Here is a 14488-nt window from a genome sequence, read left to right as displayed (position 1 = left end):
CTGCTACCACCAACTCCTGTCAGAGAGAGAGATCTTGACTGTAGTGAGGGAGGTTTAAGTAGCAGAGCCACTTGATCCCAGGTGTGGCTCAATCAGCTGACGACCCTGACTGAGCTCTGGAAAGACACAACATAACACCTGGTGTCCAGGTGGAGGTTGTCACAAATCTAGAATTGTATTATATAATTTCACTTTATCTCGATAAATCACATCAAAATAACAATTATAGTAATCATCTTAAAGAATCTTAACAACTTATTCTGTTCCAAAGGAATATTTGCAATTTGTAGATCCGTATTCATGTGTGTGTGTGTGTGTGTGTGTAGATAGATAGATAGATATTTTATTTAACACCTTTTGAAAATTCTAAATAGATTTTTAAACACATTTGATAAACTATCCAAAAATGTTGAACTGAAGTGGAGTTGTGCAGAGTCACCCTTTAAACTCAGATCACAAGAAAAACGAGCAGCGTCTGTTTATTGACTTTTTGGAGTGAGCTGCCAATGCTGGCAGACTCTTAGTCGTTTGTCAGATCACTCCATAAAACTAATTTTTATAGACTTCCAGTTGTGTCTTTATTGATTATGTGACCTTTTAAAAGTAGTGCCTTGATTTTATTGATTTTCATCGCTCTCCTCTCGAATTTTGGAAATTGTGTTGGTAGAGTTTTGTTGGAGATTTCGCAATCTTGTGCCTGCAGCTTTTTTTAATGAGACATAAATTGTTCTCAATATGATGTGAATTGTTGTTGACTTTATCTGTTCTTCAAACGTCAAATGTGCCGATTTAGTGTAGATCATGGTGGTTAAGAATGCTGCTGACTCGGTTAATATTTAAAATTTGCATCCACAGTTCATACAAACAACCATTTGAAGGCCAGTCAGCCAATCAGAGCAGCTTATTTAGTTGTAAACATGTCTGATATACATATATAACAGAAATGGATGGATGCTAAGGTTGGAAAATGATTCCAAAACATAATGCTCCAAATGCTCTAAATGCTCCAAACACTAAGTGATCACAATCCAAAATTAATTACTTACGTAAAGAAGTCAAGCCTATTTTGCTGCAGATGAAGCATGTCTTCATTTGTTTGCCTTTCTGTAAGTCTTGTTACCTGTAAAATTCAAGAGGAATTTCATTGCTGTTTTGGAAATTGGTCTTTCTTTGTGCAGGGAAGAGAACAGGAAAAAGGACTCTTATCCAACAACCAGAGCCTTATACCCTCCAGGTTTCTGTTGCTGGATAGGTATGATGCTGGGTTCTGTGGAGGTGGTTCTACAGTTTGAAGTAGAATTAGGATTTGAGTGAATCCAAAGTAGTTTAAATAAATCCACTGGACTTTAAGAAAGTTCCTTGAAGACGTTTCACCTCTCCTCCAAGAGGCTTCTTCAGTTCTGGTGGTGGTTGGTGTTGCCTCAGCTTTTAAACCTCTGTGAGGTGTGTCCAGGGCTATTATTCCAACGACCGATACCAAAACTCATCTGACTACTCAACGATGGTCGTTGTGAGTATCGATGGGGGTCGTTGAAATGCACAGATGTCACTGAGCCCTCGTGTGCTAATGGTGGTCATTAGCATGAGTCTGCTGAGGGAGGACAGATGGTTTGAGAGAGGAGTGAAAGAAGCCATTCATGTCAAAGTAGAGAAGCCATCTCTGGACAGGGGTGGTGGTCTGCGACATCATCTTTCGCCAATTTACAATCAGGTCCTTTCAAAACTCCCCAAAAGAACTACTCAGCAGACTCATGCTAATGACCACCATTAGCACACGAGGGCTCAGTGACATCTGTGCATTTCAACGACCCCCATCAATACTCACAACGACCATCGTTGAGTAGTCAGATGAGTTTTGGTATTGGTCGTTGGAATAACAGCCCTGGACACACCTCACAGAGGTTTAAAAGCTGAGGCAACACCAACCACCACCAGAACTGAAGAAGCCTCTTGGATGACAGGTGACACGTCTTCAAGGAACTTTCTTAAAGTCCAGTGGATTTATTTAAACTACTTTGGATAACCATGACCTGGATGCAGAGCCGGCTCTACCCAATGTGGCGCCCTAGGCGAGATTTTAGATGGCGCCCCCCCATCAGCGATTTATATGTTTACAAAAGAAATCGAATACCATTGTCTTTAATTTACAAGATGTCACCCAATTTATTTGCTTAACAAATTCCAAATAAATCACTCAGAAGCAAGTTATAAAATAAATCTGAAATAAAATATAAATACCTTACGACAAAATAAAGATCCTGTAAATAAGTGAATAAATAATAATAGCAATAAATTATAAGTACAACAATCAACATCAAAGAACTTAAATAACCACAGTTTGCCCACAATAACTCTAAACATAAGCTACATTTACACTGTGCAATAACTATATACAAAAACTAAATAAAATAACTATACAACTATATGTAAAACTATGTACAAAAAAGGCATATAGACCTAGTGGTGATTATTACTGCATCCACTAGCTCCACCTCTTTTAGGAAATTGCCATTGTCTGGTTTGTTTAATGTGTCTGTGGACCCCCTCAAAGCCAGGTTTCTCTCAGCTAAGGACTGAATTATTGCCACCAATCGCTGTAAAACCTCATGCCACCTTTTTCTCTCAGCCTCAACAAGTGCCCTTTCCTGACTGTCTACTGTCAACCCTTTTGCTAAACGGACCTCCATGTCTTTCCATGTTGCCATGTTAGCATTGTGCTCTTGGCTATCCTCATGGACCTTGAGCAAGTGGTTTGCATTTTTCCAGACCCGTAGTCCTTCCCTTTGCAATTTGTGATCTCTTCTTGAAAACATTTTGCAGCAGAAGCAGTGCAAGCTATCATCCTTTTTAGAGTACATAAGCCAGCTTCTCCTAATTTTTTCCCCATTGACTAAGAATCTATTAAAATATTCATGTTGACACCTTCGCCCGTCCTTTTGTTTCGGAAATGTGAAGGTGTTTGGAATTTGAAATGGACCTCTATGAACTAACTCTCTTCTTATCTGATCAGTTAGAGTAGCTGGCCAGTCAGTAGGGTCCAATGGTGCAGCCTTTGTTCCTGATGCTGCATCCCTGGGCTCTTCTGAGGTGGATGGGACAGAAGGAGGGTGTGAGGCTGCTGCATCCCTGGGCTCTTCTTCTGAGGAGGACGGGACAGAAGGAGGGTGTGAGGCTGCTTCGTTCCTTGGCTCTTCTGAGGTTGACGGGACAGAAGGAGGGCTTGAGGCTGCTGAAGTTGTTTGAAAATGAGTTGTTGTTCTCAATCATTTTTACCTCGTTAAATAAATCATAAAAAAAGTTGTACCTGATGATGGCCCAACATTTGCAGAGGCTGAACTGAGATATCTCAAAACTCAAAAGTCCACCTAAAGAGAAAACAGCAGCGTTACAGCTATTATTTAAAAATGATAATTCCTAGGAAAATAAATGAAAAACCTAATAGATACATGTTGTCAATTATGTATGTTTAACATACAATTTATTTTTTCAACTATATGCATATTAGATGAGATACAACTTTATTGCTGTTACAGTGAAATGTTGAGTAGCAGATTGAAAGAAGCAGTAAACTGCAGTTTAACACTTTAACACTGTTGTACACTTTAACACTGACAAAGTTTAAAATAAATAACGTGCTTTAGACAATATGAACTGTAACAGAATAAACAACTAGGGTTAAAGCTGATATATAAAGGGGCTAAAGGGACTAGCATCTTGATGACTATTAAAAGCAGGAGAAACGTGAGCGAGCCAGATGTAAATAAAACAAATAATAAACTGTAGGTCAGGCTCATGTAGAACCTACTGAGAAGGTTTAACCTTTACCAATGATCCACAATAGTAAAGACCCTTCCATGCAGTCTAGATACACAAATATGAAAGTGATTAGCAGTTGTTAGCAATTGTGGCTAATCGCTCAGAAGCAAGTTATCAATTTAACAGTAGACTGCAGAACACCTGACGGCTGCTTCACGTCATCACTGTATCTTTACTTTACCTCTGTCTTTCTCCCTTTTTTCCTCCTCTTCTTTTCTTTTTTTCTTCCTTGTGCTCCGGACAGCTTTGGTCGTTTCGACATATTTACAAACTTTGGGGTCACGTCAATAAATCCGCCCCTCCCCCCACACAGAGAGCGAGCAGGTACCATCAGCTAGCGGAGGAGGGGGGTTTGTGGGAGGGAGGCATTACTAAATATTTGATATTCTATGTCAGCCTTTCTATTTTAAGAGTTAATAATAACTATTAACTAGTTTTAATAATATTGAAGGTATAAAGAAGTAGCGGTTAGGAGAAAATGCATAAATGGATGGATGGATTTTTCCCCCCCTAATTTTGTGGTGCCCCCCGGAGGCCACGGCGCCCTTAGCATTTGCCTATATTGCCTATTGGGCGAGCCGGCTCTGCCTGGATGAATGAGAACCTACACAGACGATTTGAGTTAACTTATGTAGTACAAATGTTTCCCTTTTTCTAGTGATAGAAAGCTAACTAGCGAGGTCACCCTTTAACATTCTCTGTTTGCTGCTCATCTCTCCAGGTGGAGGAGGCGAGGAGGAAGAAGTTTAATGGGACCGTGCAGACCGTCCCTCAGACCATTACCGTCATCCCTGCCAACATCGCTGCAGCCACTAACGGCCTGCAGTCCATCTTCCAGACCTGCCAGATCGTCGGACAGCCTGGTCTCGTCCTCACTCAGGTGGCCGGTAATGGCGGTACCGTGCCGGTCGCTTCTCCCATCACCCTGACAGTCGCAGGCATCCCCGGCAACCAGCCCAAAGCTGCAGAACCCTCAACGTCCGAATCAAAGACTGAGATGTCGGGTGCATCGGCCAGCACATCACTCGGTTTGGACGCATCAACAACCAAACCAAAGAAGTCAAAAGAGCAGCTCGCAGAGCTGAAGGCGAGCTACAGCCGGAGGCAGTTTGCCACCGAGGCTGAGATATCACGTCTCATGCAGGTCACCAAACTCTCCAAACGAGCAATAAAGAAGTGGTTCAGTGACACACGCTACAACCAGAGGAACTCAAAGGACCACCACAGCCTGCTGCTAAACGAAGCCTCATCCGGCAGAGCGACAGGAACTGGTGGGGGTCGAGGGGGGAGGAACAGCAGCAGCAGCAGTATTATCGACAGCAACAACAGCGACATCACCGCCGCCACCACCGCCACCACCATCGTTATTGACTCCAGCGATGACGCCAGTGACTCCTCCCCGACTTCCGCTTCGGGTTCAGCCGAGCTCACTAGCGACCCACGTGTCAAATTCCGCCACGCCTTCCCAGACTTCACGCCACAGAAATTCAAGGAAAAGACTCCAGAGCAGCTGCTCATCTTGGAAGCCAGCTTCCAGAAATCGGACACGCCCTCAGACGAGGAGCTGAGCCGGCTGCGGGCCAAAACGAAGCTGACAAGACGCGAGGTGGATGCCTGGTTCACTGAAAGGCGGAAAGTGCCCTCAGGAACACAGTTAAGAGACCGCGATGGGGAAGGTGACAGTGAGAACATAAAGCCGCTTGACGCTCCTTCGGCTCAGGAGCGACAGACCACCCCACCAATCTGCAGGAAGGTGATGAAGAAGACGCCAGAGCAGCTCCACATCCTGAAGAAGGCCTTTGTCTGCACACAATGGCCAACATCGGAGGAGTACGACCAGATGGCCGAGGAGAGCGGCCTGCCAAGGACGTACATCGTCAACTGGTTTGGAGACACTCGCTACGCCTGCAAGAACAGCAACCTGAAGTGGTACTACCTCTACCAGAGTGGAAAGGTGCACATGCTTTCTGTACTATTAACATATCAGTGTTTTTTTCTGCTCAGCGTGGACCTTTAACAGGTGACTACACATGATTGGTCCAGGTACAGTGAATCAATCAAACTTTATTTGGGGGGCGAATATTTGGATACCAAAATTAATATCCGGATAGTGCCGTAGCAAACGAATATTCGGATATACGAGATATTCGGGTCCAGCCCTAGGCCGCCGGGGACGCCGGCACAACCAATCCCCTGGACCCCGACAGACAGGGGGATCCCCCACACCGAGGTAGGGAGCCCCCCAACCAGCCGGGCCAAAGGGACCCATGGACAGCACCCCCAGCAGTAGACCGGATACACTCTCAGTGTGGAGGACCCCCCTGGAGAAACACTGGAGTTAAAACTTTAAAGTATAAAATAAAAAGGCTGTATAAGATAAATAAAATGAACAGTTAAAAGAATAAAAATACTTAAGATAATAAGCAAGTAATGATAAGAGCATAGGAAGGAATTTAAAAGTTAGTTAAAAGCCTGATTAAAGAGGTGTGTTTTTAACCTTCTTTTCAAAACATCAACAGTCTCTGCAGTCCTGAGGTTCACTGGCAGGCTGTTCCAAAGGCAGGGGCCATCGTGGCTAAATGCTGCCTCGCCGTGGGTTTTTGTCCTGACTTGTGGTATGGATAAAAGGCCGCTGCCAGAGGACCTCAGGATCCGCAAGAGTCGATACGTTAAAAGGAGATCAGACCGATAAGAAGGCGCAAGGCCGTTAAGACATTTATAAACTAGTAAAAGAACCTTAAAATTGATCCGGAAGCGGACGGAGAGCCAATGCAGCGACTTTATAACCTGTGTAATGTGTTCCCACTCTCTGGTCCTTGTCATGACACGTGCGGCTGAGTTTTGCAGTAATTGTAGATTTAAACTGCTCTTTTTGGGAAGACCAGAGAGCAGGACATTACAAAAGTCTAAACGAGAAGAGATCAACGTATGCATTAGCACCTCCGTGCTGGCCTGAGAGAGAAACGGGTGGACTCTGGCTATGTTGTTAAGATGGTAAAAACCTATCTTTGTTATATTTTTAACGTGGAATAAAGTTCAGCTCAGAGTCAAAAATCACACCCAGGTTTTTTATGGATTGTGCTAGTTTAAAATCTTGCAATTTTGATAAAAGTTTCTCTCTGGCCTTCAGGACCTATAACTAAAACCTCAGTTTTGTCCTGGTTGAGCTGTAGGAAATTCAATGACTTGATGTCTAAAATACAAACCAAAGCCAAAGAGTCAGTGTTTACTTAATTTACAGAAATCCCAACATTTTCTTGTTATTTCTGATCATTTGATTGACAGAAACCTGTATTATGTTTGAGTAAATGAAACCTCAACTAACAGAACTGGTTAAAAAATGTAATTCCCATTTTTATTCGAAATTCTTATAATCTTGGGGTGCCGAGAATTCCTGTAAACAGTAAAAACCCTGATGTCAAAGTAAGTCTACACACAGTAAATATAGAAACCTTTTATTTTTGTGATGATTGAAGAGAAACCATGTGATGTTATTTCTTTATTTTCAGCAGTGGCAGTAGTATTTGTACTTGTTTAAAACACTTGACATGAACATCTGGTGGCTTTCAGGTGGAGGAGGCACTGAACGGCGGAGCAAAGAGCCAGAAGAAGTCCAGGAAGCGTTTTCGTGGTTGGTCTAGAAGGACACGGCGGCCGTATCCCTGCAAACATTCACCACAGGGGAGCGCCAGTGCCATCAAGGTCAGTGTGTGCAGTGTGTTTACCTTTATTCCTGCTGAAGATTTGTATCAGTTAGTTGTTAGTCTTTATTTTGAAGCTATTATTTGAACCTCTTTCGAAAAGAAGATAAGCTGATTGGTTGTTGGGTCAGTTATCTTTTCTTGACTTTGTTAGAAAATATACAAAAACAGCAACAAAAACTAAATCTAAAAGAATATCAACATTAAGTCTTTTACAAAGTTAAGGTGACATTTCATGGGATTTTTGAGTGTTAGAAATGCCAAACTTCTCTTTACTTGACATAAATTCATTTTTGTGATTTTTTTTCTAATGGCTCGTGGTGGGAAGCTGAACAGCTGTCAGTCTTGTAAAGTGCAGCTAATATGACAAATCATGATCATTTAACCACTTTTCGGTTGATCAGCAACTGAAGATACAGTGGATGGTCAAAATCAGGAAAAAGATAGGCCCATATTTCAAGTTTAAACTAAATATTTGTTCATCCATGAAGTGTGTCCATTCAATAATGAGAACAGGCATTCGAATAACAACCCAAAGATACTCAGTTTAATGTCGCAGAGAAAGGAAACCAGAATATATTGGCATTTTGAGAAGCTGCATGTAGACCTTTTTTTTTTTAAAATAAAACATCTCTCAATGCCAATTATCACGATAGTTGGTGATTAATCTTTGCAGCTCTTCTTTTGGTTCAGGGAATATATTGAACTGTGATTTGTCAGTGTGGTACATTAATAGTTTCACTCACTGATTATTATTCACAATGCTGAAACAGGCAGATATATTAAAAAGAGATACTTGCTTATATAGTTTGTCAAAATCTTGAACATTTCACAGTAAACATGCACAAGGATTGACATAATTCGTGTATATCTAGTTTTCCTTCATTTGCCTGATGTTTTTCTGGCCTCCCCTCTGCAGGTGAAGTCTGGTAAGACATTTCTGAAGGACTACTACCTCAAGTATCGAGCCCTGAGCGAGAAAGACCTGGACGATCTTGTGACAAAGTCAAGCATGAGCTACGAGCAAGTGAGAGACTGGTTCTCCGAGATTACCAGGAGGGAGGAGGAGGGCAAAGAGCCCTTCAGCGACGAGGAGGAGGAAGACGAGGAGGTGGCAGCGGAGCACGCGGAGCATGCAGACAGCGAAGGGGAGATGGAGGTGAAGGAGCAAGGAGAGGAGGCATCGGAGGATGATAAGGAGGAAGACGAGGAAACGATTCAGGAGGAATCTGAGGGGGACAGCCAATCACAGCCTGACGCAGAGGAGCAGACATGAGCAGATGTGAGTTTGTAGTAGGGATAGACCGATTATCAATATTTTCATTGACCACTTATTGATCATATAAATGCGCCACTTCAGGTCTGATGCTGCCTAATGTCTCTGTGGTCTCAGAAATGAGACTATAAAAACTGTTCAAGAAACACACAAACCAGGAAATTAACTGCTTTCACAGTGGCTAGGACTATGCTAACAGCTAGCGGTTAAGTTAGAAGACAGCCACAGATTAACTTGAAACAGATGCAGGAAAACAATAATTAGTAATGCTTTAAGACTAAAGGAACAGAGAAAAACAGCAGACGGAACTGCAGGAGAGCATCTTAATTTACTCACTCGTATTTCTGTTTTACATATTCAGTTGTAGTTAACCTTATTAATGAGGAAGCTAGTTGTGAATGACAGATATCACATGCTGTTAAAACATCATATTTCACATATTAGGTCCAAATATTGGTTTCCGCATTTCGCATTAAGTCGCATTTTGCGATGATCTGTTTAGAGGACTCGATGTCCACAACCCCAACAGAAATGACAAACTCCCTACTTGGCAGCGCACTAAACAGAGGAAGAAGTCACCTTGGAGTTGCTGATGTCATGGCTGACGTCAGCATCTGTGCTGATTAACTGATGTATTTTTCCTCCACAGATTTGATTCCCCCACTGTGGAAATGACGTGGAAGATGCTGTGCTTCTCAGTTGGCGACTCAAGACCCAAAGACGCCCGCAAGAAGCTCAGACAGATAACGTGTCATCAAACGGCAAGGTTTGTGCTTCGAAAACGAACTTTGGCTTGGGATGCAGCTGAGAATCACTGAACTCAAGGATTTAGTTTGTTCTGCTGATGAACTGTGGGGACCAAACTTTCCATACAGGAAAACAAATGCCTTTTACCAAACACTATGAGCGTAAGTTCCAGCGCTGCTCCGTGAAACAACAACAAGGCTTTTATTTTGGTGAGAATGACTGCGCTTTTTTGTAATTTTTCTTACAAAATCAACATTTGTGTAAAGGAAGAAAAGGCGAGGCCTTCTGTGGTTCCTTGTTAGCAAAAGAACATTTTTAAGAATAATAAAGGAACCATCAGACATTTTTCTCAAGGGAACGTCCTCAGCTCAAACCCAACAACGAGAACACGTCGTTGTTCTAAAGGTTTTTAAAAACCACAGATTTTTGTGAATAGGCGACTTAGATTAGTGCCATTCTGTTTATAAGTTTCTTTAAAATGAAAAAAAACAAAAACAAAAAAATCAGTGCTGGAATGAATTCCACATCAACGTTTTAACTTTTTGTATTTTTCCAAGTGATTTGTTCGTTAACATGTAATGGAAACTGAATCCATTATACTGTTATGATGCTATTATGAGTTCTTTTGAAAATGGTGATAATTTCCATGTTTGCAGGTGTTGGGCTCCATTCAGTTTCAATGACATCAATTCAGTCTGTGAACCAAAGAGCCTCAAACACTGAAGGATGGAATTAAAATGGGAGATGTGATGGGAATCCAGCAGAGCCAAATTGTTAAAGGAAAATCCACATTAAAACACAGTGTAGAAGGTATTATCCTGACACAGTGGACCAAAGTGCAGCAGCAGTAAATGAAAACTTCGACAACAGCCAATCTCATATTTAATTTTTGATTCTAGCATCAATAATTAGTCGTTAAAAATCCAACAACAATAACGTCCTGACTGATATAAACAAACATTTTAATGTTTTTTTTGAAGACATGAATTAATTCATTCTCAAATGCATTTGGCATTTCTGAACTGGAGTTTCTTTGGCCAGTAAATCCTCCTTTCTTGAAGCTTCTAATGTTTAGTTTGTTTGTCTACATCCTCCAAAATGACCAACACCTTTTTACGGTTAGTTTCTACTGCTGTTTAACTACATTATTTCATCCACAATGTTTATAATCAATGGGTATCTCCGAAATCAAAACTTCTTTATAACAGAAACACAGTTTAACAGCAACTTCATGAATAGAGGAGTCACTGCAGAACTGTGCTTTATTTCCTAAAAGTGCTCTAAATCCTTTGTTATAACTTATTTGAATATTATCTTCTACTTAGCTGGGAATTATAGAATATTTCCAAAACAAAGCTTCACAGTTTATGGAAAATGGAGAGGAAGGAAATCAGGTAAAAATTTGGAAGTTATGTATGATGGAAGTGAAAACCAGTTTCCTTGAAAGATGGACGAAAACTCTTAATTTGGATTCTTACTGATTGAGCTGCTTCATTTAATGTCCTTTTAGATCTTACCTGCACTTTTCACACACATTTGTACCTAAATCCCATGACTGATTTGTTTAATTAGTACAAACAACAAAATATTGCTGTTCAGATAGAAACTAGTAATCAGCCCAGAATTGTATTAATGTACACAGCTGGTTATCATGTTGTACGTGTTGCACTTTAATAATGTCAATTTAGCTGCTTACTTTGGTCATGTCTTGCTCGTAAAAGAGATTTTTGGTCTCTCAAGAGATTTATTTATTCAAATGAAGATCTGAATAAATAAAAATAGGAGAGTAAAGCACTATAGAACAAGAAGCAGCAGGTGAATTTATAACTACATGATTGATCTATTTTACAAAACTGTATCAGTGGGAATTTAAAATATTTCCCTCTCAGCCTGAGATTTTAAAATATCCTACTTGATCCCCTGCACAGAAAAGACTTTGTCCAAATTAAGACTTACTTCTGTAAGATGTTGCTGCACAGGTTAGCTGTCATTTATGACGACATGGCAGTAAAAAAGATGATATCTGATAAAACCAAGTTAATTTGGCAGTATTTTCATAAAGAAAATGAAAATAATATTAGATATAGGTTGTGTCAGAATAAACAGTTTTGAAACCACAACCTGAGCAACGAGTAACTACTATTGAATGTGACTAAAACATGCAATATTTTTCAATATTTAACTGTGTTGTTCAATTGTTGAATGCGTTCTTACTTTTAGACAAGTCGACAGGTCTAAATTAAACAGTTTCATCAAGAGAGATATTAATCTCATTTCCACTGACCTGTAAAATAAAGACAATCAACGAGGCTCAATTTCTGTCTGATGAAGAATTTTTACTCATCTTTCGAGTAAACTTTTTCACGTACATTTTGATTAGCTATGCATGAAATGATGAAGAGATAGAAGCAAGTAACACTCTTTTCCTGTGTCATTAGCACCAAACAGTACAGGAGTTTACAGCGAAACAGCAGCTAGCATTTAAATATTTATACAAAATTATACATTATACAAAACTGTCTAACAAATTATTTGATCAGAAATGTTTTTTGAATGGCGGCTTAAAACTTATACAGCTGGAATTATTATATCATTTTTCTGCGATATCATTTCATTGTGAGCAGACAGGATCTCCACAGACTTGTCAAACGGCATAAAACACAAACACTAATATCTTCTGTTCTTGTGGATTTCCCCTTAAAGACCAATCTTTACATTAAACTCTGTTAAAATTGGAAGAAGAAAACATCCTTCTCTGTTTCAGTGGTTTTTCAGACGGTTACAGATTTACAGTTTTCGTCATCCTTTCTGTTCCTAAAACGCTTCCTCCGTTGGCTCAGTGTTCTCAAACAATGGGCTGATTTAATAGAGTTGATTGACTTGAAAGGGATTTGAACCCAAATGCTGTTGGTGTCCTTGTCCACAAAAGAAAAAAAACTACACAAAACAGAGGCATGTGTGCTCTACTTCAGGAAACAGGCAACTTTACCTCAGTCAGTTAAGCTACGAACTCGGTAAGATTGTGACATTTACACTTTACGACAGTTTTCTTTTTCTTGAGGATTCAATACTGTGTGCATGAAAATCTGAGTAATTATGTCTTTAAGATGGCATTTTCTTTCTTTTATTTTTATTTGTCCTTGCCACCAAAGTAAATGAGTCACTTTAAAGAGAGAAAAAAAAGACGACATAGTTATTAGTGCATTTATTTGTTCAAATACGGGTGAACTACTAAACAATATCTTTCAGGTTTTTCAAAGGAATTACAGACAATATTTAGGGACAAGAAACCACAAGCAGTTCCTGCGGGAACTTTTTATCTTTTCGTGTCGGGGGGGGGGACTAAACACTTTTGGGGGTGGGGTTCGGTTGCTTTGCTCTCTCTTCCTGTGTTTTCCAAATCATATAGGACTCTGTTAGGATATGCAAACATCAAAGAACAGTCAGTGGGTGGAGCGGGGGTGGACTCAAAAATCATCGTCTCCTCGGTTTCGGTTTTTAATGATTTCATTGGCAACGTTCCCACGTCTCCTCGGGCTCTGTAATTTCGCAAAGCTTGGTCTTTCTGCCATTCTTTCAATTTGCTTTAATAGCCAACAATTTTTAATAGTTAATTTATTTATTATATCTGGACTTTCATGGAGATCTTTTATGTCTGTGAGTAAAAAATAAAAACTTAAAAAGAAACAACAGCTTGGGTTTATTTTATTTTACATTTTTAATTACTTTCCAGAGTTTTTATATTGTGTGCTGCAAAAAAAACAAAACAAAAAAAAAGTCCAAGTAAAATGTTATGTTTTTGTACCGGACAATATCAAGATAATTTGTCAACATGTATTTCAGCAGTTACACAGTGACATTCTATACTATGACAATTTATTCTGACATTTTTTTGACATACTATATTGTAAAATTTTTCAACATGCTAAAGTTTGAGTTGTTTTTATTATGTACAATATTTTATCAACATCTGTTTTTTGTTTTTGTTTTCACATACGGTACTATGGTATTTCTTAAAAATACTTATACTTTGACATTTTTAGAAATGCTATATTATGACTTTTTTTAAAACATACTAGTGTATACCATGATGTTTTTCTTGACATATTATAACTATGACATATTTTGGACATACTATACTACATTATAATTTGTTGACAAATGTCACAGTACAGTTTGTCCAAACAAAACTTAATAAGATAGTATGTCCAAAAAAATTCCATACTGTGGTATGTCAAAAATACTTCATAGTATAATATACACAACATCTGTCATACTACGTGGAAAATATGTTGTAATATAGCTGTTGTTAAAAAAATGTCGAGTATACTATGCCGAAAAACACCAGAGTAAATGTTCTCAAAAAAATGTCTGCCACAGTATGTGATGTTTGAACGTCACAGATTTATAGTAAAATTTCATAGTATAGTATGTTAAAAAATGTCACAGTATATGTAATAAAAAACGTCATAGTATACAAGGCCTAAAAATGTATTAGTATGACATCACAAGAGTACTGGTGTTAAAAAATGTCATAAACTATGTATTTGTGACATATATAGTATGTAGGATTTCTTAATATACGTTTCTAAGGGTTAAATAATTTCTCCACCAGTTATAACTGTAAGATTATTCATAATTTTTCTCCACCAATAGAATGTAGGATTAATGTTTGCTCAAATGGGATTAATGTTTTTATTCAGAATTATTATATAGTCAACCTGATATTCGACCAGCAAAGTATTTAGATTAGACCAGTGGCGGCTGCTGGTCTTCCTAGGAGGGGAAGCTCATTTTCAGCATACATTGTAATATGTGTCTGTTTATTTGTATGTAAATTCTACCCTCCGTTCCTTTTCAAGAAAATGATCTGTGACCCGGTCATACCAACTAGGAGTCTTTTCCAGGGACTTCACCAGTGTCCTCTCAATGGCCAGCAGAGCTAAGC

The 14488-nt window shown here is 39.4% G+C and overlaps 1 protein-coding gene across 1 annotated transcript in view; it reads left to right on the top strand.

Moving 5' to 3' along the window:
* LOC110970619 (zinc fingers and homeoboxes protein 1-like) overlaps positions 1–13232 on the top strand; it is a 40629-nt gene extending 27397 nt beyond the window's left edge. The window contains exons 5-8 of the mRNA XM_022220918.2: positions 4538–5770; positions 7387–7518; positions 8437–8799; positions 9443–13232. Of these exons, the coding sequence (XP_022076610.2) occupies positions 4538–5770; positions 7387–7518; positions 8437–8793 (1722 nt within the window). The 3' untranslated portion in view covers positions 8794–8799; positions 9443–13232. The remainder of the gene's footprint in view (positions 1–4537; positions 5771–7386; positions 7519–8436; positions 8800–9442) is intronic.
* The last annotated feature ends 1256 nt before the right edge of the window (positions 13233–14488 follow it).

The sequence above is a fragment of the Acanthochromis polyacanthus genome, chromosome 11 (genome assembly GCF_021347895.1).
Source record: "Acanthochromis polyacanthus isolate Apoly-LR-REF ecotype Palm Island chromosome 11, KAUST_Apoly_ChrSc, whole genome shotgun sequence".
NCBI lineage: Eukaryota > Metazoa > Chordata > Actinopteri > Pomacentridae > Acanthochromis > Acanthochromis polyacanthus.
This window is presented reverse-complemented; position numbering and strand designations above follow the sequence as displayed.